Genomic DNA, 25,859 nt, shown 5'->3' on the forward strand with positions numbered 1-25,859 from the left:
CTCCCTTCAATAAATTAGTCCCCTCTTTGTTCTCTTTTTGAGTATTGTTTCTCTTCTTTTTCCATCAAATTAAGCAGTTCTGCTTTTTATCCTTAATGATAAAAATCACAGCTTTTTTGGTATGGCTTCTTCTCAGGTGCTCATTTGACTGTCTCTTATGGTACAACCTATCATTCCTTCTTTCATATGTATCTCAGCAAGCTAGACCTTCCCATTGGATATCTTTATGTATGGATGTTACGGAAGATTTGAGGCATACCAGTGTTGCCACTCAGACCCAGATGTATAGGTCTTCTGACAGCAGCATAAGGCTTCAGAATTTTTTTCCCTCCCATCCTTGAAAAATAATAATTTAAAACTGTAAACTAGGAGATCAGCACTTGAAGTGATTAATTTCAGAACTGTATGACCATAAGGAAAGTCACTTTAACTGCTCTATTTCTATTTACTTCCAAGAGAAAATGTCACTTACTTGTACAGCACATAGTTGAATAATAGGTGCATTTTTAAGGGGGCTAATAATCAAGAACTGCAGTCCATTTAATAAAGTTCTTGAAATAAACAAGTGTGGGATATATTTAAAATGCACTCATTTCCCAGGCTATGTATACTTCTTTACCAGTTCCTGATCTTTAACTATTCCCATTTTGTTTTTCTACCTGTACATTAATGCATTGGAGAACTGTGGATCCAAGATGTACTTGGAGATTACCTACAGTAGCAAAGTACTTCCCTTGCTTTTAATGTTGCCTTGACTGAAAATCATTAGGAAACAGGAGTTTGAAGGGTGATTATCAATTAATTCAGCAAGACTACGCTTCTAACAAGGTCATTGGCTCACTGGATCAGTGGTTGTCACCTAGATAAGTTATATCCTTTAATGAGGAATCTGATTTAAGAGTTACAGTGCTGAAAAAGTAGGTATCTGAACCAGTGGTCTTCAGACCATTTGAATCGATGGTCTGTGTTCTCTGTATATGTTCAGTGACCGAATCTAAGTGCTTCTGAAGACCTTCAAAATGATTTCAAGCACCTAACTGATAACTGGGAGATGGAGAATTGCTACTAAGCAACTCATTGCACCTGTGTTCTGAGAGGCAGCAAAACCTGACAAGCAACAGGAAGTCAAGACACAAGTGAGCATCTGAATCTCTGCTACTTTTAAGGTTTCAAAGTACATTTGCATTGAACTTAGACTACAAGGTTCCTTGGATGTGACACACCTATCAGAGTGAATTTGCCCTGTATCAAATGCCTTAGATCTGTTGTCCATTAGTGCAGAAGAGAGTTTCTGGCTTCTGGTCAGCTAGGAATCCAAAGTTGTAGCTTTCTAGAAGTGTGCCCCTTCACCCAGTCAAAAATAACGCTGCAGCCAAGAATGCAGGCTTTGTAAGAGAGGAAGACAGAATGCATCACAGTGATTTTTAATTTTTTTTTTTTCTTTTTCTTCACTCTACCATAGGTGAAATGGGCTCTCCTGGAGATTAGAGGGTTCTGGGTTGTGCTGCTTAATTTTAATCTGTACAAGTATTTCACTCAACACTTTAAATGGAAAATGTTAAGATCTCTAGAGGCAGTTTTCTCTGCACTACAGTCACGTTCCCTCTTGTGTTTCCTGTGGTCCCACTTGTCTTCTATTGCTGTTACCAGACACATGTTTTTTTGTTTGAATGAGAGAGAATCTGCCATTAGTGTCTCCATTTGCTAGACAAAACAGATGTGCTGGTCTGAGAAACCTCATACTAGCCTTGCATGGAAAAAGACACTACTTGACTTCAGCCTGTGTTTGTGATTTATGGCCACTAGGATCTGAATGGTCACTCTGCAGTATTTAAATTCCTGTTGTACAGATTACGTTGTGATCATCTTCACTCTGAAATAGTGTCAGTACTGACTGACTTACAGGACAGCCTGGTAATGTGTGCGGTTTTAACTTAAAGATAATTGTTGCACTATTTGCCTTGGTGATGCTGGTATTTTGACATAAGTATCCCCTGGATATCTTCTATTCCATGTAGAAGCAAAATCCTTAAACTTGGCTTTATTATTCTGCCAAATGCAACAAGAAATTTCCTCTTGCTTCTCCAGCATCCTCTCTATGGTAGATCACTGGGAGTTTAGGAGGAGCACAGAGAGCCCAGATCTCTCTATTGCTGCTTAAAGATATTTTTTTCCTGCAGTATTTCTTACTGCTTTGTTGTTGCTATAAGCACAACCATGGCTTTGTTGGACTCCATTGGCCCTGCAGATCTGTTTCTGAAAGTTTTTGCAGTTATCTGTCTCTCTAGGGCTGAATATTTCCCAGAAAGATGACAAGTGATATTTTGGAGATGCCAGTTGGAATTGGCTACAGAAACTTGAAGCAAAAAGCAACATTTGCTTGCTGGAAATTTATCATTCTCCTCCCTGTGAATTCCCTGTGAAAGCTATGAGTTCACATTTTTTTTGCCTCTATTAATGGATTTGGGGTGTTCTAAGATCTTACAAGTCATGATGGAAATTTTTAGATGCATCCCCATAAATGGTCTAATAGAACGAGCTCAAACTGTTGGGTGCTAGTGGCGCTGTGTATCTTTTTTATATTTTTGATATGTGGATGCACTCATCAAGTTGACGTTTAAAGAACAGGTGGATGTAAAGTCTGTACTAGTGGACTTGAACAGAATTGTTTAACTCCAGCATTTACTGGTTTGTTGCAATTGCAAAGAAAGAATAAACAGCAGGGGCCTCCAAATTCAGAATGCAAGGAAAATAAAAAACTAAAGAACAATGTCTTTGATTGTAGGATGTATTCAACAGCTGAGTCCTTGATATTAGTGATAACTGAGTGCAACATTCAAATTCTAATTCATTTAAGAGGGACAGCTTATCAGGTTAGGCAAAACAAGTGCCAGGACAAGACAAAATCTTTAAATGTGGACAAGATAACTGACTGCCAGTACTTATGTACAGGTGCATTGATCTTATCTGATACTACATTGTATATACTGGTAACTGGCTTAGTCATGAAGAAAATGCTTATGGTTGCAAACTTGAAGACCACAAATGTTCCTCTAGGCATTGGTCTAGGAGACTATCCTTTGGAAGGTAAGGATGCTTTCAGAGGCAAGGCTGCAGTCACTATCCTCAAAAGTTGCCAGGCATCTCTTTTTAAAACTGTATATTTAGCTTAAAGAAGAGAGCAATGATGTCTTTAGCTTCATAAAGGCGTTTCAGATTGGTTTTGTAGTTGTGTCACAGATGATGTCAGAGCTTCCCAAGAAAACACAAATCTCATCTGCCAGCCTCTAGCATATCTTCTACTGTGCTGTAACGGGACCTTCCACCAGACAGTAAAAGAATGTCCTGTCTTCGTTTCTTTGGCCTATCTTCTTTCTGATCTCCCACTCCTCCATTTAGTTTTGTTTTTTTACTCCAGGAAGTTTTGGAATCTGTTTGAGAAGATGATTGGCCAGTTATTCAGTGTGGGGTTTGGTTTTTTTTTTCATTTTCTGTGATGTTTTGGGAGGGTATATATGCATCTCTGCAGCATTCTGGAACTGAAGTTTTAAAGTGTCCTCAGCAGCCTGTCAAACTCTTACTATCACTCTAAGCAGTAAGTCATGATTTCTCAAGTTAATCCCCCCCCCCCCCCCCTTTTTTTAATCATTCACCTTTTGTTGTTTGGTAGCATAGTTAAGTATTTAGCATTACAGCCATTGGCCTTCCTACCTATAATTTCACCTTGAATAGTAGGGTCATCATGCAGTGGCAGATAAGGAGATAGATTTTTGGCTTACTAAAATGTTCTCCAGAATTCCTATGGGATAAATCATCATTTTTTAGTACTTCAGAAGTACTCTGATTAGGACTCTCTTTCTTAAACCAGATGGCTATTTTTGACTATTTATCATTAAGAAGCTTTTGGATATTCCAAAATAAAACTGATTGCCTTGCATGAAATAGACTTTTTTTTCCCCCCCCAAGTAGTTTTGAGGGAATACTTCATTTCATTTAGATGTTTAGAATAACTTCCCTACAACTCGAGCAGCCAGTTTTTAAGTTTGTGGCTCTGCATGGACTGATAAACTATTTCACAGCATCCATTGAAAACAGAATTGAATCTCCAGCAGTCATCCATTTTAAAAAAACATTCGCTGACATAAAGAAAATAAAATGTTTTAAAATTTTTGCAGGGAAAAAGTAAATGCTTTCATTTTTAGATTTTTTTTTTCTCACCTTGGAATATCATTATGTGTTCTCTTGTCTTTATTAAACCAAATATGGCACTTCAGATGCTCTTTAAATTGGGACTGACAGGTAGGTAGGTCATTGAGTGTTGCCAGTTTCCCTTTTTAAACTCCTGAAATTTTATCTCTGGTGACTTGTGTGACTTCAACACCAATAAATACGAAAAAAGATAAGTGAGAAACGCAAAGTAATAGAGAAAGCCTGTCTAGTGGACACGCAAGTTGCCATTATAGTTTCTTACAAGTACACAAGTTGATAGTATTACAGCTGCTCTGAACATAACTTTTCCGCTTGAGGACCATCTGCTTTACTGATGGAGCTTGGTTCATTAGGTATCTCAGCAATTCAAGTAAGGCATTCACTTCTATTAGTCACTACTGTGGTGGTTTTTGAGAAATTTTTTGTGTTAGTTATCTGAAATTGTTACTCGGAATGTAACTTCAAAAATGATGTTTGATAAAACTGAATTCTTGTTGCTTCTTAGATTGCTCCACTCCTTGGGGAAGATCAGATTACTTGATGTTGGTAGCTGCTTTAATCCATTTCTGAAGTTTGAAGAATTTCTGACGGTTGGCATAGATATTGTTCCAGCTGTTGAGGTATGTAATGTTTGCTAAATTTAATATAAATTTGATTCTCAGATATTTTAGAATGCTTCAAAATGACTGTAAAAAAATATGTTTAATACTTAAGTATGCATCCTAAATATCTGTACTTTAATAGGAACTGTGGCCCTCCTACTACATCCTTTCCCATGAACAGGCTCTAAGCTGTAGTTGTGTTTTGTTTTAAAAATCTGATTTTATTTCGAGAATTATGCCTCTATAATGCAGTTGTGAATCTTAACATTGGAAAATTTTAGTAGCCACCTTTAATGGCATTTCAGGTGAGTCCTTGCATCCTGGAAGGCATAAATAAAAATTAAGTAGGCTTATGCTTAGGCACAAACTTCTCAGAAGTTGCATTTGCTGACAGAAGGAAATGATCAGTGACTGTACTTGGTGAGTTTTTCTGGTGAGTTTTAGTAACCAGAAGTGCATTGTAAGGGGGCTTTTCTGTTTATTGCTAGAAATATTATTGAACTTCCGCAATTGTGAGGCCAAATTTATCAGCAGTTTTGGGGTATATTGCTTCATTTTCTCTAGGTGATAAAGTTTTCAGATGCATTAATTCTGCTGCAATCGTGTTCTTTCTGTCTTTTGCTCTTTCGTCAGTCCTAATAGCATTTATCAACCAAGCAAAATGACAAAGTGGAATGAAAATGAAAAGATACAGAAAGGAATACATTTCTGACAGAAAACAGAAAAAACTTTGACCATACCCATCTTGACCTCTTACAGTTTAAAATTAGGCTCTATTAAAATCAGTGGCCTAAGGTAACTCTCTTTAGAAGTGGAGAGGTGAGAAGTGTATGAGTACAATAATACACTTAACTTGAAAGTAATGTTCTCTTATTTGCTGCAGTGTGGTTTACATGCTAAATGCATGGTATTTTGTTGTGGTTACCAGGTTTAGTCCACTAATGCCTAATTTATATTTTTGCATATATGCTTAGAGATAATGAAAGATATTCTTGAAAAAAATCTGAGTCTGATAAATTGCCTTTTAGTGTCATCTAAAACACAAAGAAACTTTGAGTGGACTCCACCTTGCCTAATTTGAAGAATAGGCATCGTGATTGCCTTCTACCACTTAAGAGGCTGTAGGACTTCTGCATAGGGCTCTTGGGCATGACACAGGATGTAAAGGAGACACACGCCACTGAAGTGGCAGCCTGTGGCATCTAAAATGGTAATACATGGCAAGTAAATTTCCAGTGAAGATACGTAGATCATGGGTGTCTACATCTGGGGTTCTAAGTTCCAATTACAGTCAGTGGAGATCTATTAAAAATAACCAGTGAAACCTAAACGTCTGCTGCTTCACAGTAGGTGAGCCGTGTTCTGACCTCGTGGGCTGTATTGACTCGCTCTCCAGTGACTATAATAGCAGCCTAGGCACCTAAAGTTATATGAGCTGAATCTAACCATTAATTTTGGGGTATGCCTAGTTAATATTTTGCTACCTAATCTATCATGCTGCTTTCATAAGAAAATTACTTTTGTTCTCATGAAAATCAATTTAAATGTACAGTGACCAAAACCATTACTGGATGAGTCCCAGAAAGGTTACTTCTGTGGATGTAATGGAGGAATGTGAGTAATCCATGCCAGACACCAGGAGAGGGAGTAGTCAGGTAGCTGCAATTTCTGTGTACTAACCAGTTCTTCAGGCTCTCTCCCAGTACAGGGGAACAATAAGATAATTGATTTCTTGTCATCTGACAATAGTTAGTACCATAGCTTGATGATAGGGAAGTCCCTGGAGTGCTACTGTACAGACCAACGTAGTTACTGTAAGGCCTGTCTCAGGCTCACCAGCTTCTCTTACTTCCATTCTTTTGGAGACTTCGATGCGTTCAAGGCACCTTGAAACCTAGCTAGCAAGCATTATTGGAGTGACATGGAGTAGAGTTTGTGCACTCAAACACATCTGCTAGAATAAGCTTAGGCCTGTCTCCAAAACAGAATTAGTAAGCCCCGATGTATTCAAGTTGACTCTACTTTGAGCTGCATCAGCACCATAACCTCCTGAATAAATTTATCTTTAGGCCAGCAGTTGCCTGGGCTGACTTAAGGTTTCAGAATAACAGCCAGAGTGTTCTTATGGTAGTTAATGTCATCTTCTGACCTGAAAAATTGATCTGACAACTCAGTGGTAGAAGCTGAAAATAGAAGAACTGGTAAAATCTTCTGGTTTAGCAGATCTTTTAGGTAAGATACCAAAATGCTTTTTGAAACACATTGAAGCATAGCGGCTTCTTAGGAAGTCAGTTTCGTGAATAAAGTTGAATAGAGGGTTAAATGATTCCTTCTTTAATAAAAATAGATTAATCCACTTTCTGCATATGGAAATGCTTTGGATATAGGCTAAGTAGTTGAGTAAAATACTTTGGCTGATTTGAGGAATAAGAGGGATGTAATTGTGAAAACACTAGGAAAGGAACTGAAATGCTAGTTATATAATAAAATAATTAATGTCTTCAAAATGTTTAGAATCTCTGTTTCATATAGAGAGAATGTAAACTGTAGAGATAAGAAAATGGAAATTTATTTCCATTAAAAGGTTTTGTGTTTTGAAGGGTAGGGGAACTGCACCATGAAAAGACTAGTATCCTGTAGGCATTATTCACTCATTTTCAGTGTCTTTGGTGTAAGGTACACTAAGGGAAATGTGCAGTATTAGAAATGAGCAAGGAGGGAAACTGAGACTGGGGTAAACAGAACAGGTTTCTTCTTGACCCAGTTTTTTTGCTGGCTATTCCTTCAGACATTCTGCTTGTAACACAGATATTCCAGAGTACAATTAGCAGTGGTTATTTTCATAGAGAAGTTTAATTTGTCTACATTAAAAAAAAAAAAGACAAAAAGATGGCAAACCTGTAATGCAGGGAGAATCTCCACTTTGGGAAAATCCAAATACAATTTCATACTGCTGCAAAACATGCTGTATATGCAGCAGATGTTGTATTGGAGTAAATATAACCTGAGACAAAAGAGGCAGGAAGGGTACTGGAATTAAAAATTAGAATATACAAGTAGGATTGTATGCTTAAATGTCAGTGGATGCACTGAAATACGACTGCTCTTTCAATGTCTAGGAGGAGTTTAACATCAGTTCAAGACTTGTAGATCTAAAGTTTAGTAGCGATTTCCAGTTTAGCAGCATTTTTGTCCTAAAACTGCCTGCAGAGTTCAGATTCTACTCAAAACATAGTTTAGTCCCGAAATTGTCTTTAACATTATTTCTACATAACTGTTTTATGAGTATTTTTCCATGGTTTAGAAAGGCTTGCAGTCTAATTTGTTTTTTCAACTGTATATGTATAACCTCTAACTTTTTAAGCTTTACATCTAAGTAAAATTAGCATGTTACTCTGAACAGTTATTCTTCAAAGCATTTCTTTCTTTTAAAACTTAGTAGATGATATCATGAAATTACTACTGTTAATTTCCTGTTCTAAGTATTACAAGGAAGCAGAATATAGCCCGGCAGGTATAGTGGTTGCAATTAAAATTTCTTGATTATAGCCACATAATGCAAGTCTCTTTCTTGATTTTTGCATATTGGAGGCCAAGATTAAAGCGACTGAAAAATAAATTACAGATTTTTTTTTAACGTTGATAACTTTTTCTAATTCACTGCGTAGTCTCAGAAGAGAATGTGATTTTATATAAACAGAAATAAACTTCTCTTCTACTTAGAAACAATTTTGTGTATCAGTTGCTTTATGAATACCTTTACAATAGTGTTCTAGTGATCTTTTTTGAGTATTGTTTCATAAAACATGCTGTGGTATGAAAATGCAGCAGATCTAACTCCAGCTTTCAGATGGGCTCCACAATGTTTTGTGTCTGCTTTCATGTTACCTGTTTAGAGTGTCATTCACTGCACATTCTCTACGCATTAATAGCAATTTTTGTTGCTATTATGTCAAAACCTGAATCTTAGTACCTTTTTTTATGAAAGTCGTCAGTCCCAGGTTTTGATGAATGTAAAGTGTCAAAACTTAAATGTAGTGAATAGCATACTATTATTCTTATTTTTTGAATGCTCTGTGATTAAGGATGTTAAGAACTCGTTCTTCTGTATGTTGCTTTGTGGTCCCATTGCCCGTCTTTGACAGCTTGAGCGCACAAATGATCAGCAGCTGAATTTATAGCCCTTGCCTTACTTTGATAATTGTCCAAATGTGTACTGCTACACTTTGCATTTACAGCAAGGTTAAAAACATGGATCTGCATTGCTGCTGCAAAGGAGTTAGTGTACTGTCGCTTTCTAATGTATATTGTCTTGCCGTAGCTGCTTTGTTCTGTACCAGTAAAGAATGACGCTTTTTTTTTTTTCAAGTGACCAAAGTACTAAGTTTCTTGGATTCTTTTTGAAGAACTAGTAGAAATACTGAGGTATCAAATTTAGTTTCTAATTACTAATTTCAGGTTTATAAAAACCTACGAAAGGCTTCCAGCATCTGGAGAAACAAAAGCAATGTAGGTTTATCTGAGTTCTTCTTAAATCACTTGTGAGAGAGTTGATTTGATACTTTGTTCTATTTATGCTAAATTTGTCAGGGTTTGTTTGTTTGTTTAAATTAACAGTAATCGGCTATCAAATTTCTAGAAAACTACTGCACATCTAAAATTTTGCTTTGCAACTGTAAAAGCTAGCAAGATGTGTTTCTGTTATTTTAGATTGTTTGATTTAATAGCAAGAGGAACGTTCAGCAGGCTTGACACTTCCTCAAGGGAATGGAGAGGTTGTCATTGATTTTTCTGTGGATTCAGATTGTATTTGCTCTTTAAACTAACCTTGATGTTTGTTTGGTTTTCTGTTTTTCTTATTCTACCAGAGCGTGTACAAATGTGACTTCTTAAATCTTCAAATCCAGCAACCTCTCCAACTGGCACAAGATGCTATAGATGCCTTTCTTAAGCAACTGAAAAATCCCATTGATTCTCTACCTGGAGAACTGTTTCATGTTGTTGTTTTCTCGCTGCTCCTTTCTTACTTTCCATCACCCTACCAACGATGGATATGCTGCAAGAAGGCACATGAACTTCTCGTATTAAATGGCTTATTGCTTGTAATAACTCCTGATTCATCTCATCAGAATCGCCGGGCTATGATGATGAAAAGCTGGAAAATTGCCATAGAGTCCTTGGGTTTTAAACGCTTCAAGTATTCCAAGTTTTCTCACATGCACCTGATGGCATTTAGGAAAACTTCCCTGCAAACAACAAGTGACTTGGTTAGCAGGAACTACCCAGGAATGTTGTATATCCCACAGGATTTCAACAGTATAGAGGATGAGGAGTATTCCAACACTTCCTGCTATGTTCGATCAGATACAGAAGATGAACAGCTAGCTTATGGTTTTATGGAGCTACCAGATGCTCCTTACGACTCAGACTCTGGAGAAAGCCAGTCTAGTTCAATTCCTTTCTATGAGCTAGAAGATCCTATATTGCTTCTAAGTTAATGTAGTCATTGAAATGCCCTTTCAGTCAAACCTCTTGCTTAACTAATTTTGCTATACTAACATGGGCTCAACACACAAAAATGGTTTGCATAAAGAAAATGCAAAGGTTTACAGAGTTTGCTATTTTTTTCTACTTTTGAATTTTAAAATTTATTCTTGTATGAAAGTGAAAAATACAAGTTTTATGCAAATGACTCATGTCATAGCATAAATTGCTGTTACTTTCTTTAGATTTGTATCACTAATTTTTTTTTCCAGAAAGGTACCATTCTTTTCTTTAGTGCTGTGAAGTGTGAATTCTATTTAATTTGCTAAATGTTGTTTCAATATTTTAACTCAATGTGGTTGAGCTTAAGGCACTGGAGTTGGTGGGCTTCTGAGAAGTATATGTAGGAAGAAATAATTTGCACTTTAATTAAATGTGCAGATAGCTTAAGACACTTGGTTACACATGTCCCTTCTTAATTATGGAACAAAACTTTCTTCCCAAAATTTGTTTCACTCTGGTTAAGCCTGGGCTGGAGAAACTATAATGCTTGCACATTTGATTTTGTTTATTGCAGCCCTCTCGAAATAACACCAAATCAGATAACACCAAAACACTGGAATACATTCATCCATAGTTATACATACTGTATAATTTCATTGCATATATAGTAGTTAGACATGAGATTTCCGAAGAGGTTATTTCCCCCCAGAGGACTATGGTACGTCTAGACAATTATGTTTCAGTTCAAAGCTGGAACATGGTTTTGCAATTTTATGAGTGTACAAGCACTAACGTGTATCAGTATTTCCCCAGTGATGGTGTTCTGTATTCTCGTCAAACTGTGGTTTTTGGGGAACAGGGTGGGTTTTGTCATGTTTTAAAGTAAATTATTTATGCATTTTAACAACTTTTTCTTTAATTGTTCTTATTTGTAGACCTCCCAGGTTATACGGTAACTACAGACTGATTTTGTAAAAAGGAACATAATTACAGAAGTTTTTCAAAGATACACATATTTGCACAAAGCTGTGTATTCAGACCACACAAATGAAATTAACATACACTCTTTGTTTGCTTATTTGGACCCCAAAACCTCCTGTTTAGTTAAATAAAAACTCCATAGCTGTCTGAAAACTGGTCTGCACTGTAAGGAGATGGAACAGAAGTGTTTTACATTTATTAAGTTTTTTAATTTGTGTAATAAATTTGTGAGGTTTTGCAGGGAAAAACAATTCTGTTCAGTGGTAAAAATAGAAGATTCAGTATTTAGCTTAGATTTCCCTCCGTTTAAAAATAATGGCCAGGATTTTCAGATTTGAATGTTAGGCTGTTAAATCTGTATGAAAGTGCCTAATAATAAATGAACTAGGTGCCACATCATGGTTTTAAGACTGACTTCAGCAAAATGGTAGAAAATACTAATATATAGTTGCATAGTGGTTGTGGTGAAATACACCTTAAACCATATTAAGCTACCATCTTATAATACAGAAGTTGGCAGATAAACTGAAGTGGTAGTGTGGATTTTACAGTGCTTGCTACAAAAATGAAACTTAGTCCTTCCATTGAAGTTTTGCACTGAAAGTGTCACGGTTTGACCTACCTGTTTTTCTTTTATACTGTTTCCTACAAAGAGCCATCCCACATTGGTCCAGCTTACACTCAAACATGATCTGGACTGCAATGCTTTATTCTTTAACATAAGCTTTTTGTGTCTCTTTCCTTAAATTTAAGGCATCCCCTAATACCTGATTCAAATTTGTTATTCAATCTGAATGATACAGTTATATACAAACTAAACAATTACATTCTGATGTGAAAAAAAATAATTAAGTTTAGACATACAAGTATCATGGTCGACTATTTAATTTTTTTTACAGAGAATATTTCTCTAATGAAATACACAATGGCTTCAAAATTGGCTGTAAGTCAGTATTTGCATCTAATGCTTTACCCCTTCACTTTCACTAAAATGTTTGTCGTTCAAAGCCTTTCTTCTTCCCAGTTAACCACTGACTCCAGCAGTGCTCATGTTAAAGCTAAAATATTGGTGCTATAAATTCAGCTGTTATGGAAACTTAATCTGTGCATACTTCAAAGTGTACCTAACATTTTAACTGATACTCCTTTTAAAAAAAAAAAAAGTTACATACCAGCTAACATATATGTTGGCATCGGGTAATGTAAATTGGTTTGTGATTCATACAAAAAAGCAATTCAGACCAAGACTTATCCCCTAAAAATAGTTTAAAATATTAACATTTAAAATATAAGCCTTTTTGGCAGGTTGGTGACACCATTGTTTTTGTGGTTTAGGGACCTGATATTCATAACAGCTTGGGTTTTGGTTTTTTGTTTGTTTGGGGTTTTGTTTTTTGTTTTGTTTTTACAATGGGCAGTAGATTGTGGTGGATGCGGAAAGTGGGATTTACATAAATACTTATACCTCCCTGAACAATAAAGTGGTGATACCAGGAGTTGTTGGATATTTGGCTTTGGTGCAAGAAGAACGTTTCTAGGTTATGAAATATTTGAAAATTATGACTGTGCAAGAGATCTCTCGTTCTTAAGGTGCTGGAGAGGAGAGGGAAGAAAATGTGTATTCACGTTTCTGTTGTCTTTATGTCACTACTTTTTGTGAACAAAGCACATTTATTAAAAAAAAAAACCAACACTTGAAAACCTTTTTAAAAAATGTTTCTTTGGGGTGGAGATGTTGTCCTTTTTTCTTCCTGTACAATCAGTTTATGCTGAAATCCAGTGAAACCAATGCATAGTTATTTTCTTTATTGTCAAGAAGATAGTTGTGTTTGGTTTATTTTATAAACAACTGAATTATAGTAAAGATGTTAAACTTGGTACTTCAGTTTCAGCTTCTACATCTCTTGTTGTGGTCTTTGCTTTATGGAAGGGTTTTTGGAGTTCCTCCAGTCGATCCTGTATCATGTTTCTTTGCCTGCCCGCTCAGGATGTGACCAAATATGGCATATACTTATGACTAAGCCAGTTCCTCTCTTCTTTCTCTAGATGTTCTTAATTTCTCCTCTACCTCCCTGAAATATCTTTGCTGCACCCATCGTACGTTGGCCCTTTGAGGTCATTGCTGTGTTTTTCTACGTGGTGATTTTGAGTACTGGAGGTGTTGGGAAAAGGATGGCAGTGGGAAAAGAAACCCAAAGAACTGAAAGTGCAAGGCTCCTACTCAGATCCAGGTTCTAAGAAAATTAGATTTCAGCAGAACTGAAGTATGTCCCTAGCACTGCAGAGCCCAGCTGGTATATTCTGGTCTCTTACCTGACAGTGAAGATCAGAAAATGTGATTTCACAGCTGTTCTCAGTATTGCTTCCCGCAGAACCCCTCTGTCCTTTCCTGCTTCAGGGAGACTTGCTGACTTGCTTTAAAAGTGTGATCATTCTAAGTCTTTTTTAATTGTATCTCCATCAGTCAGCAGCATATCTTTGATTCCTTGCAGTTGGGATATATTCAGGTTTTCTGCTCCTTTTTCCTTGTTTCCTCAATTTTCCTCAATTCATTGTTTTGTACCTGTAGAATAGCAGGAAGATTTTTTTAGAAGGCTTGCGTTTCACAGATGTGCACAGAAGCTTAGTTGTTTTTTACCTTTTTAAGTAAAACTCCAAGAAGTTCAGTGAATAGTTGCTTAACGAGTATTCCTCTATCACAGTTGGACAGATACAGTACTAACTAAGTGTCCATTATGCTGGTAAAGAAAGCATCTGAAGCAGGTGAGATTTACTAAGCAACTGAGCTTTCTGTTCTGCTTGTTAAAGGAAAACCTCTTCGGGGTTTGGTTTGGTTTTAGCCCGTGTAACTTTTAGGCCTGTTGGCTGGTTTTATTTAAAATTTGAAGAGGGGGTAAGGATTGTGGGGATGACCGAGGTTCTTGTGAATCGGTTGTCTGAATAATTGAGGCAGGAAAGAGAGACTGCCAAGGTTTAGGCGTTTGCGTACCCAGCTGCCACCAGTCAGCACTAGTGCTTGTTGACTGGGGCGACGAAGGGGCTGGTTGTGGTGACGGGATTACGGGAACAAGGGACATAACTCCGCAGCAGGCCAGCCCTCTTGCAGTCCGAGGAGCGCCTGTGCAGCAGCTGTCCGAAATTCACTCAAACTGGAGCTACCCTCCTTTTGCCTAAGTGATGCGGCTCTTACGATCCAGAACCTTCCCGCTCTCGCCCACCTGTCTGCGAGGCCCGATTCAAAACCTGCGTTTCCAACGCGAAGCGTTGTCGAACGCCGATGGTGGAGGAAGCATGTCCTCGGTACAACGTGAGGGTGGTGGAAGATTTTGTTTGGGAAGCCGGGGTCGGTCCGGGACAGGGCTCCTGCTGCCCAGGCAGGGGAGAGGGTGGACAGGGTTCAGCCTGCCTCGCAGCCCCGACCCGAACGCGGCGCCAGCTGGCCGTGTTTACAGGTTTGGGTGGTTTTTCCCCCCTTCTTCCAGCCTCTTAACCTCGCGGGTTTTGTGGAGAACGCGCTTTCACTCTTGTCTATCCCCTGGGTGCTACCGCATCCCCTGAGAGGGAGGCAGCCGCGGGGCCGGAGGCTGCCGCCAGGAACGCGGCGAGGACCCCGCTGTGCCCCGTCGGCGCAGCCCCGCTTCCACCCACCGCCTCCTCGCCCGGGCCCGGCCTGGGCGAGCGGGACTCCGGCGGCGGCGGCGGCGTTTGAGCCTTGGCGCGGCCCGTAGGCGGGACGCCTCACTCGGCCTCAACATGGCGGCGGCGCTGCGCGGGGGGCGGGAAGTTTCCGGGACGCCTGTTGAGGTGAGTGAGGGCCGGGACCGGGGCCGCCTCCCGCGGGGGGTGGTGGTGGGCACGGGGGGGGGGGGGGGGGGGGCTTCGGCCGGCCTTGCCCCGGCGCTGCGTGGCGTGCAGCAGGGCCTCCCTCACCGCGGTGAGGCGGGGGCGAGGGGAGCCGGGCGGCCTGGCGTGCGGCAGCCGCGGGGGAACGGGCCGGGCCGGGGCAGGAGCTGGTGGTTCGGGCGGGCGCTCTGCCTGTGTCTGGCGGCGGTGGTCCCTAATAGGGCTGGGTGCTAACACCGGGGCACTGCCGGAGCCGTTCTGCTGAGGTTTAAGACGACTGTATTAAGTACGACTTTCTGTTTAAAGGAAGTCACACAGAGTGGCTTGGGGTGGGGGAAGAATAAAGCTGAAGGAAGGTGGGTCCAGTATTTTAGACAGGCCTCACCTGGACTTTAAATCAACTGCGGTTAAACTACTGACCCATTGCTGGGTTTTGCGGCTTTTTTTCTACTTTCTTAGAGAAATTAGAGTAGAAACTACTTTGGGAATGGAGCTCCTTTACGTATAGGAAGGCTCTCGGATAGTTTGGTCTCTAAATCTCTACGTAGACGCCAGGTTTTGCTTAAAATTGCGCTTGCAAAAGTTGACAAATATTTAAAAGTGGGTGTACGCATTCTGTTTTGGATCTCAATGTGACTTGCTCAGATATGTACAACCTGAAACTTTAAGGCCATCAGTTTAAAAGACAAACACACCGCCGCCCTGATTTTAAATAGTCTTTGTCTAAACGGTTGAAGTCTTAGCAGAAATGAGTAACAAATGGCTATGTTTTAAAGAATAAGTCAGACATTGAAATTGTTCATTGAAATTGTCTGAATTATGCTTTTACATTTATTTGGCAATTTCTGCATGATGGGATGCATTAATCGTGAAAATGCTGCCTTCTCCTCTTTTCACCAAAAAGTTGACCACGTGTTTTCCTTAGAAAAAGACTAATGACTAATACCGTGGCTTAGTAGCACACCTGCCTGCTAATTGGCTAGAAGATCAGGAAAAGGAGGTTGCATTCTCAGTCAGAGCTGTCGTTTTGCAAATACTTAGTGCTCGAGCAGACTTTCTGTTTTTCCACTAGGAACAGGCATATTCCCCTGCCCTGGTACTTGGTGCAGCACGTGGGGCAGCAGCAGAGGAGCTTCTCTTTTCTGTTTCTCATGATGCGATAGCAGCAGAACACCACTTGGCACGAGCTGAACCAGTCAGAGTAGTTTTCTGTCAGAGTGGCTGCTTGCCTGCAAGGGAGTTTGCCAGGGTAACAATCCCACCAGAAAATAATTGAGCGACCGTAGCAAAATTTTAAGCCAGGCTGTAGGTGGGAGCTTCCGCCCTTCGCGTATGAGCCAGCCTGCTGGCTTCCGTGAGGCTGTTGTCCAAATTAATGTTTATAGCGCTAGCCCCTTGACTTGGAGGGGTTCCAGAAAGGTTCAGGAATCAAGATGACAGGATGGCATGGCAGATGTGCTGCAGCGTAGCAGTAATCACGCGTCAGTGCTGTGGGTTGGAAGGAGATGGGAGATTGTTCCTCTGTATTTGTGGTTTGAACAAGACGTAACTGGGGGCAGCGGAAGGGCAAGTGTAGGAGTTGAAATAAATGGCTCCAGGTGTCCATAAAGCAAACGTTGATGGCAGTACAAGAAACAATGAGACTGCAGACAGAGCTATGATACTTGATGTATTGTGACCTGGAATATGATAGCTAACTTTGGGCTGTGCTATCTACATAAAAGTAGAAACAAACGAAAGGTGGAGAGGACCAGTAAGCATATTGCCAAGTAAGGGGAGAAATATTATGAGATTTAAGCATCAGGCAACTCAGAATTAAGTTTATATGTGTGAAACATTAATAATGAGTACTATGAAAATGCAGTATTGAAATCCAAAGAACTTTAACTTACAACAGCATCATGTAATAGCCATTTGCTTTAAGTATATGGTATGAATTCTATTTCAGTTAAACAGATTTTTAATGCGGAGTTCTTCCGAGTAATATCTGCAGTGTTGTTAGGTGTTTAATGTAATTTGCAAATACATGTTACCAAACTTAATTAATTTAAAGAATAGGATTTCTTAGGCCTAGTTTGTCTCTACACTAATTACTCAAGCTGGTTTTACACTGGGTGTCAGTCTTCAAATCAGCCAAAGCTTGTGGACAAATCAGTCAATTCTCTTTTTCTTTTGTTGTTCACTGGTTTAAGAATGAGAATTTAAAAATCAAAGAGAGGATAAAGTCTAAGTTTTGAGTTTCAGTCAGGGTGTCCTGTTATACTTCCCCCAGCATTATAAATACAAGCAGTAAACTATAACCTAGCTCTGAGTGTTCTTGACACACTAGTTGCTCTGAAGTCTCTGTAAGATGGGCAATTACATAATTACTTAAAAAATTATAGAGGCTATTTATGAGTCTTGTGTTGGGGACTCTGCCCATAACCTGTATAATCATACTCTTAGATAAAAATTTTTGTTAATAACTTCAAAAGCAAAAGGCTTACATAAATATAAATACTACACAGGATTTCAGTAAGTTTTAACTAAGGGAATTTGGATGACTGGTTGTTCTGGGGCTCTTTGTAATTTGTGACACTTCTCAAGAAAATTAGAGATGAAAAAATACTGATGCTAATTTTCTTGTTTCTGTACTTTCTTCTGATCCACCTGTTGGTTTCTGCCTTATTTTATCTGGAGGTATAGGCTCTGTTTTATTCATTCAGTGACTCCTGGTTTAGAGTTTCTAGGCACAAAAGGATCAAAATTGGAAGTATATGTAGTTCTCTTTAAGTGTAGTTTCACAGAAAGATTGTTCTCTGAGTAATTCTTATCAATTTGTCATTATAACACATTTTGTATACAGAGTATGGTTGTGATTTCAAAGTACAAAGTACATTTTTTGCCCTTAACTAAAGAGCTCTGAACTATGCCTCTGACAACTTTGTGTTAAGTAGAAAAGTATATAAATACAGTGAAATGGAGATGTTCATGGAAATAGAATTTACTGAATAACTTTTTTCCCCTAATTATAGCAATTAGTAGCATTGTTTATGTGTAAACCCCCTAAGATTAAACACCAATAGGGTTACAGTGGTCCTCATGTTTCAAGGCTGAGTTCAGACCAGGAAGAAGCTTATCCCATAAAAGAGTAATGATCTTCAGTGAAATCTGCCCAGCCATGTTTTCTTACGAAATTCCCCTAAAAATACTACTGTCTGTTCCTGTACTATATTTAAAAGAAAAGCATGTCACTTAAATGGATCTGAGTAGGAGGCACTTATGTTCCAAATATAATATTTATCCCGATCATTTTATTTGTTTTTTTTTTTGTGGGGGAGAAAAGTGGCTTGGAGGGGTGAAAGTGAAGGCTTTGATTTTGCATTAAGAAAAGTCTCAGAAAATATTACCAGATCAGTTGATACATCTGTGTGTCCACTCCCCTTCTGTGAAATGGAGATAATGATAATATCCTTTTTCATTATCTACTGTGGGTTAAGCTCGTTAATGGATTATGAAGTTCTTTTTGTAAATCCTGTAGCTATTTGATTACTAAAAGGAAGTCTTGCAAAGCATACTGAAAAGGTTTAGTATAAAGTGAGAACTTGCCAAATGTAATGGTGAAGTAAAACAATGTTTTAAAAGGATATTAAACTATTTTAGAAGGTAATGGATATCATAGCAATATTTTGGATACCCACAGATACCTACTATAGATACCTAATGGATGGATTTTGTGGAAAAACTGCACAGGCCAGGTTTGGTTTACCTTTTCCACTCGTACAAATTATGAAATAAGGTGTATGCAGAACCCACTTTATATTGGTTTTAATAATGACCCCAATTTGAATGACCTTTAACAACATACATACTTCATCTTTATTATGTGCTTTTTAATTTAGATGTTAAACTGCCTGGTGAGAAAGGATGTGTCATGTTTATGCTGTATATGATTACAAGGAATTATTTGCCAGTAAAACTTTTTTAATTCTTCTTCCAGGACGTCAGTGATTCTGGACCACTGTTACTGAAATGATATTACAGAAGGCAGCGATTGCATTGTCTTTGTTGGATGAAACCCAAATATTAACTTTCGGTCAAGTGGGCGAAACCCCCTAACTGCAGTTTACATGTGTAGGTCACTGCGTTACTGTGTTAGTCATTGTCTGTATGCAGCAATGACAAGGCTAGAAGAAGCAAACAGAGAAGTGAACATGCACTCATCAGTCAGATACCTTGGCTATCTTGCCAGAATCAACCTACTGGTTGCTATTTGCATGGGCCTTTATGTCAGATGGGAAAAAACTGCAGATGCACTGATTTTGGTAATATTTATTCTTGGGCTCTTTGTTCTTGGAATTGCCAGCATACTGTACTACTATTTTTCAATGGAAACAGCAAGTTTGAGTCTCTCCAATCTTTGGTTTGGTTTTTTGCTTGGACTTCTCTGTTTTCTTAATAATTCTGCCTTCAAAACGGATGTCAAAGAAGAAGCTACTAAATATTTGCTCCTTTCCGCCATTGTTTTAAGGGTATTATGTGCTTTGGTTGAGAGGATTTGCGGTTGTATCCATCATCGACCAACTCTGCTGACAACAGTTGAATTTTTGGAGCTAGTTGGATTTGCAATTGCCAGCACAACTATGCTGGTAGAAAAATCTGTGAGTATTATTCTGTTGGTCATGGCTTTGGCCATGTTGATTATTGACTTACGTATGAAGTCTTTTTTGGCAATTCCAAATTTGGCAATTTTTGGAGCCATTGCATCCTTACTCTTTTTTCCGTCACTGCAAATCCCCACAAACCCTTTTGCCTTGGCATGTTTCTTCAGCTGCCTGATTTCAGATCCCCTTCTCGACGTTTACTTCAGTGGACTTTCAGTTACTGAACGATGGAAGCCCTACTTGTACCGTGGTAAAATTTGCAGAAGGCTTTCCGTCATCTCAGTTGGAGTCATTGAACTAATCTTTTTCATTCTTGCAGCCTTTAAACTACGTGATTTGGATCTCTGGTATTTTGTGATACCTGGTTTTTCTATTTTTGGAATTTTCTGGATGATCTGTCACGTGATTTTTTTTATAACTCTTTGGGGATTTCACACAAAACTAAATGACTGTCACAAGGTATACTATACCCACCGTGCAGAAAACAACAGCCTTGACAGAGTTATGGCATCTAAAGGAATGCGTCACTTCTGTTTAATTTCAGAACAGCTAGTATTTTTCAGCCTTGTCGCGACTGCTGTTTTGGGGGCTGTTTCTTGGCAGGTAAATAATAATCTCTTTATGTTGATCTCCCTGTTAAGAATGCTTCTGAGAATTGTTAGCTCCTTAAAATTCCTGTGACATTTGATGGTGTGCTGTGGCACAGCAATTCAAAGTTGGAACCCTTGGTTTCACCAGCACGCCCTTTGAATTTAATACTTTGTGCTGCCTTGACTATGACCTGTTAAGGCAACTGGAACTTACCAGCTTCCTTATGTTGGCAGAATGGGAAGAGTTAATGCTTCTAGGGCAAAAGAAGTGTGCAAAGTATTTTACATTTACCTACTTACAAAATTGTTTTGCTTTTGAATTCATTGTAACATAAAATTTGTTTTCAAAGTAAATCATGGTGTTGAACCCTAGTAATGCTCACTATATTGAGGGCTTTTCTTGTGGACTATTTTAATTTAATCGAGTCAAATTCATGTTTTAAGAATGTATTTTTCAATAATTTTGCTTTGTGTTTAACCATTAATGTGGAGTTAGAGATCAGCTGATAAACTGGTAAATTATTGGTGTAGCATGTGCTCTGTGTCTTATTTTCAAATCTGGTTATGCGCCACAGGATATGTCCTCTGAAAGACCAGTTCTTAAAATCACACAGCATCTTTGACTTTTCTTTCCATTTCTGAATTAAGGATGTTATCTTTTCTTTAGCAGAAAACGTACATTTCTCTCAAAATGTTTGTTCAGTGCCCAAGTTAAAGTATGTTGTGCGTTGTCACAGTTGCAGCAGGGTGTTTGGTCTCTACTTTCTTTTTAAAGTTGATCTAAAACAAGACAACAATCATTTTTGTACCCATACATCTCTTAAATGAATTACATATATATATGATAATATATAAAAATTACATATTATTTATGGCAGATCCAGTATACAGAAATGTCTCTATAGTGTTTCCAAAACAGTTTGCTGCCCATTCCTGCAGATTTTCTTAGATATATAACTTCGTGGGTGAAAGGTGTTAAAGAACTTGGTGGAAAAGGAAATTGATAGTTATATTGTAAGGTTTTGTGCATTGGTTTTTTTGTTTGGTTTGGTTTTGGGTTTGTGGTGTTTTTTGGTTTCAGGGGGGTTTGGGTGGGGTTTTTTTTGTTTTGCTGTTGGGGTTTTTTTTGCATGAAGAGCATTAGAGGTTAACAGACAAGCCTGAGAGGAAGGCTGGGTGGTTATGGTCTTTCTTTGGAAAAGTATCAGCGTGCATAGCAGTAGTGTGGGGGCTTGCAGAAAGGACAAAAGGGAGAAATAGAACCAAAAAGAAGTAGAGAAGAAAAATCCCAAAAATGTATTTACAGAAAGTGAAGGTGCTAATGCACCGAAAGAAATGGGAAAATTATCTGGGAGACAGAACCAATAAAGGTGGAATATCAGCATGCTAATATTGCTAACTCCCATGCTTTTTCTTCTGAGAACTGTGTGTTTTTATCAAAATGCTAGTCTTTGATTTTTATATGCTACATGACTGTTTTTCAGTAAAAGCAATTTTTTACCATCTCTATCAGATAGTCTTATTAATTTCTCTGTCCTTGCCCGCCTCCTTTAACATCCTGAGACACAGTAGTTAATAATTCCATAGTTTTAAAATTACTTGGATGAAGTCATTCCACCAAGTTATACTAAACAAAGCAGTCGGACCAAATCAAGTGCGTTTAAGTTGTCCAGATAAGTCACTGGAGAGAGGCAGTTACTTTTGGTGGTGCCCAGAGCCTGTCTGCAGAGAGGTAACCACCAGACTTGGACAGGACCTGCTGCTGTACCTTTCAGGGGAAGGGTTCCCTCTCCCTCTGCCATCTCTTTAAAGCACACAGGCGCTTCCTTTAGAACTGCTTCATTACTGCAGGCTGTGTGCCTAAGCGAGGAGGATTGGATTCATACCCATCTTGTTACTTTTTTCTCTTCACGTTGATTGATATTTCACAGTGATTTTTTTCTGTCTCTGTCCTCTGCCCCAAAATAACTGCAAGTGTTACTGGTCATTTTCAGTCCTCTCTAATTCTGAAGAAGTGCGGTTGTGCTGTGGAATGACTTGTGTGGGACCATTCACAAGAAGCAAACCGGCAATGCGGCTAAAATCTTAGTATTTGTTATTGGCTAATTTCAGTTTCTAGCATCCTGTGTGTTAATAAGATAAGCTGTTGCTTATCACCTCTGTCTGATAGGTTGTATATTTGCCTATTCAGTGGGAAGAGGAGTAATTGTAGTGGCAAAAATGAAAGGCATCAAACCAAATACTTTCACTTGTCAGGACATCCAGTTTTTTATTATAATAATTTGTATTTAGTATTATATTTCTTTCCTTATGTATTTATAGTAACAAATTAGCTTAAGATTATGAACACAGTTGTCTCCAACTAAAAGCATTTCTACTTCAGAAGATGTTATGATGTTTGCCTTGCAGATCACTGTGTCTATTTCATCTGTTGTCAGAAAATGAAATACTTTATCAGACCTGGCCAGAACATAATTTAATAAATGATTGCATCATTTATTATAGTGATTGCAGGAACCTGCGGCCTTCTCTGTATTTTTCTGGATAGTGTCAGGTTTCAAAATAATTAGAAGAAAGCAAGCAGTGATGTTTATGCCCTCTTGCAGGGCATTTGTTTTTTTCTAGAGGTTTAAGGAAACTAGTGTTTTTTCTTCTTTGTAGGAGGAATTCAAGGCCTTAAGACTCTCCTTTAGAATCCTTTGCTGGATTTTTGAGTCTTCTGTTTCAGGAGGTCTAACAAGCTCAACAGTAATGCAGCAAACAAGCTTCTCCATTGAATATATACTTTCCTCATGGTGATTTGTATGTATTGTAACAGTTAAATAGACAAATCAGACTGTTAGAGATCCCTCTCTGCCTTTCCTCTTTAAAAAGTAATAGTTCTTGCTAAATACCTCGTGGGTTGGGTTTTCGGGGTTTTGTTTGGTTTTGTTTTGGTTTTAGGAAAACTGCTGCAGAAAAAACCTAGTGACATCAGTATGTGGTAGAAAGAATTCTTAGGGCTGTGTTAGATGCCTTTCCATGAAAACATCAGCTTAAAGTTTATTAAGGCTCAAAAACCCAAATTAAATATTGGGAATTACTAGGAAAGGACTGGAAGTATCATTATGCTACTATATAAATCCGTAGCTTCCATAATTTGAATAACACTGCAATGCTTACTTGCCATCCTATAGATGAGAAAATGAGGGAGCGCTCAGAGAAGGGTGATGAAATTCATTATAGACATAAAACAGTTTACAGGGAGGGAATGAATAAACAAGGATGTTTCAGTCAGGAAAAGAGAAAACTAAGTGAGAATATGATGAACATGTAAAATATGTGTGATGTGGGAGAAGGTAAACAGAGACAATAAATGATCAGTTTCAGTGCAAAACTCGAGGGGAATCAAGTTGGGAAGAAGCAGGTTGGAGCCAGACAGGTGGGAATAGTTCCTCATACAGCGTGAGTTAGCTCCGGGGCTGCGTATTATGGCATGCGGTGTGTGCCGAGCGGTTACACAGGCTCAGGAGGAAGCTGGACAAGTTCATGGGAACAAACTCACTGAGGTTCACGTAGTATATGGAAACCACATCTGGCTCAGGAAGTCCTTGAGCCAGTGGTTGGAGCACTCTGGAAACTTATGTGCTTGGTCTGTCCTTACAGTCTTTCCTAGGCATCTATTTGACTTTTTTGGAGACCAGAGATTCTTCTAGATGGACCTTTGGTGCAGCCTAATACAGCTGCTCTTACATTCTTATACTATGGAAATTTTTTTACTTAAATTTTCAACATATTTTACTTAGGAACGCCAAGTATTCCTTAGTCGCCAGTTCCTGAAAATGTGTTTGCTCTTTTTAAAATTGTTTAAAATATTTTTTAGATGTGCAAGATTAACAGTTTTCAGTCTTTGCAACTTTGGTTTGGGATTTATGTAGTTGTTTTAGTAAGTGCTAATTATATTTGACATTTGTTAAGTGTCACCTGGAAGCTGAAGCATTTTTGATTTATACCTTTCCTCCCTCTGAAGATGTACTGAAAGCTTGTTTAATGATACTGCATTTGATAAGAGAGGTGGCTTGAAATCACTTCGTGGTCTGCCATTTGACCTCCTGTATAATGAATAGAATTGGCTAAAAATCTGAGCCTTGGAAAGGTACTTCCTAACAGTCAGCTATAAATAATTAGCCATAGCATATAAAAAAAATCTAGCTCAGCTGTGTGTGTTAGGCTACAGCCAGAAATGGGGTGGTGGAGGGGAGGGGTTCTGTTTCATAGAAAACTTTCTTACAGGCACAGTATATATGCCCTTTTAACGTTTTTAATAACTGTAGTATCTGTGCGTCATATAAATCTCAAGTGTATGAAAGGTCAAGACCTAAAGAGACAGTTGTCTGCTAATTGGTGGCTAGAAGTATCCTATTTGATTAAAATTGCCAGAAAAATATCAAATCTCCTTTTGTGGAAAGGCTTTTAAAGTGAGGTCAGTTAACTCGCTGTTGCACACACAGCGGTTTTCTGACTCATGTAGAACTGTTGAGGCTGGAAGTCCTGTTAGCCAAGGACCTTTCTTTAAGGGGAGCTTAGCCCTTGTAAAAAGCCAAGGGTTGAAAGTCTCTGTTCCTGGTGCTTCGGTGTGTGCACCAGGGAAGAAGTGTGCTTGGGAAGAACTGTGGCTGCTGAAAGCAGAATCCCTCTCCAACAGATCAAGCTTTAAATGTAAAGAGCAGAATTGTCAGGTCTGTCTGAAGTTGGAAGATAAGCTCAGGAAGTACTACAAGTAGAAAAGTCATTTGTTAAAGCTGGTTGCATTCAAAAATGGAGTAGCAGCTTTTCAGTGGGACATGTTTCAGCTGGGACATGGTCTGCTTCTGAGAATAATCCCCGCTTTAGCTGGAGAGGAAAGACACCTTGCCTTGTCAGTAGAAACACTTGGGTGCTTTCCTTGCAAAATCTGCAGGAAGTGGTCTGCACCTGCCTTCATATTTGTGTGAGTAATTTCAGTCAGATCAATAGACTCCTTAACTCCAGCTTTCTCATTTCAGCAATTACTCACGTGTCTGTCCGTAATTCGGCCCTTGGATGGGACAAGATCCAGCAGAAGTCATGCAAATGACTCAGGCATTACTTCTTTCAGAAGCCAATAAAATGATGAAATGATGAAAAAATTGCAGATGAGGGTCTTGGAATTCACAAGCAATCATCTTGGAAAGGTTTAGGGTACTCTCTTTCTCAGAAACTTAAAATCAGATTTGTGAAGTGCTCTGTGCCAAGGTAACTACAGATTATCTGAATTACTGGCCAAACAGAATTATTATCCCTGGAAGACCTGTATTTAATATTACCAAGAGAAAAATGAACTGTGTCAGAGACAGGTAAAGTAATGGAATGAAGTACTTTCAGTACATTATTCTTGGTTTTAGTGAATTTTATGGGTTAGTAAAATAATGGTATTCATGATATGCTTGAGCACGTGTACTTAAATGGACAGTACTATTGAATTATTCATGGAAGAAAAGTTAGTT

General features: G+C 38.6%; 2 protein-coding genes and 1 long non-coding RNA gene across 5 annotated transcripts in view; 2 read left to right on the plus strand and 1 right to left on the minus strand.

Annotated features, from left to right (window-relative positions):
• The window catches only part of BMT2 (base methyltransferase of 25S rRNA 2 homolog), a 37,598-nt gene extending 24,446 nt beyond the window's left edge, over window positions 1-13,152 (plus strand). The window contains exons 4-5 of the mRNA XM_049814223.1: window positions 4,715-4,829; window positions 9,680-13,152. Of these exons, the coding sequence (XP_049670180.1) occupies window positions 4,715-4,829; window positions 9,680-10,309 (745 nt within the window). The 3' untranslated portion in view covers window positions 10,310-13,152. The remainder of the gene's footprint in view (window positions 1-4,714; window positions 4,830-9,679) is intronic.
• A 1,863-nt stretch (window positions 13,153-15,015) lies between these two features.
• The window catches only part of TMEM168 (transmembrane protein 168), a 28,923-nt gene continuing 18,079 nt past the window's right edge, over window positions 15,016-25,859 (plus strand). The window contains exons 1-2 of one of the 2 annotated variants that reach the window (XM_049814222.1): window positions 15,016-15,083; window positions 19,102-20,368. In XM_049814222.1, the coding sequence (XP_049670179.1) occupies window positions 19,232-20,368 (1,137 nt within the window). In that variant the 5' untranslated portion in view covers window positions 15,016-15,083; window positions 19,102-19,231. Of the gene's footprint in view, window positions 15,084-15,168; window positions 20,369-25,859 lie in introns of those variants that run through there. The other variant, XM_049814221.1, reaches the window with a different exon arrangement.
• The window catches only part of LOC126044495 (uncharacterized), a 29,933-nt gene continuing 24,615 nt past the window's right edge, over window positions 20,542-25,859 (minus strand). Inside the window, exons 3-4 of one of the 2 annotated variants that reach the window (XR_007507683.1) lie at window positions 25,391-25,663; window positions 20,542-21,135 (exon numbers count right to left, since the gene is read on the minus strand). This is a non-coding gene — a long non-coding RNA (uncharacterized LOC126044495). The remainder of the gene's footprint in view (window positions 21,136-25,390; window positions 25,664-25,859) is intronic. The other variant, XR_007507684.1, reaches the window with a different exon arrangement.

The sequence above is a fragment of the Accipiter gentilis genome, chromosome 11, assembly GCF_929443795.1.
Source record: "Accipiter gentilis chromosome 11, bAccGen1.1, whole genome shotgun sequence".
Lineage (NCBI taxonomy): Eukaryota > Metazoa > Chordata > Aves > Accipitriformes > Accipitridae > Astur > Astur gentilis.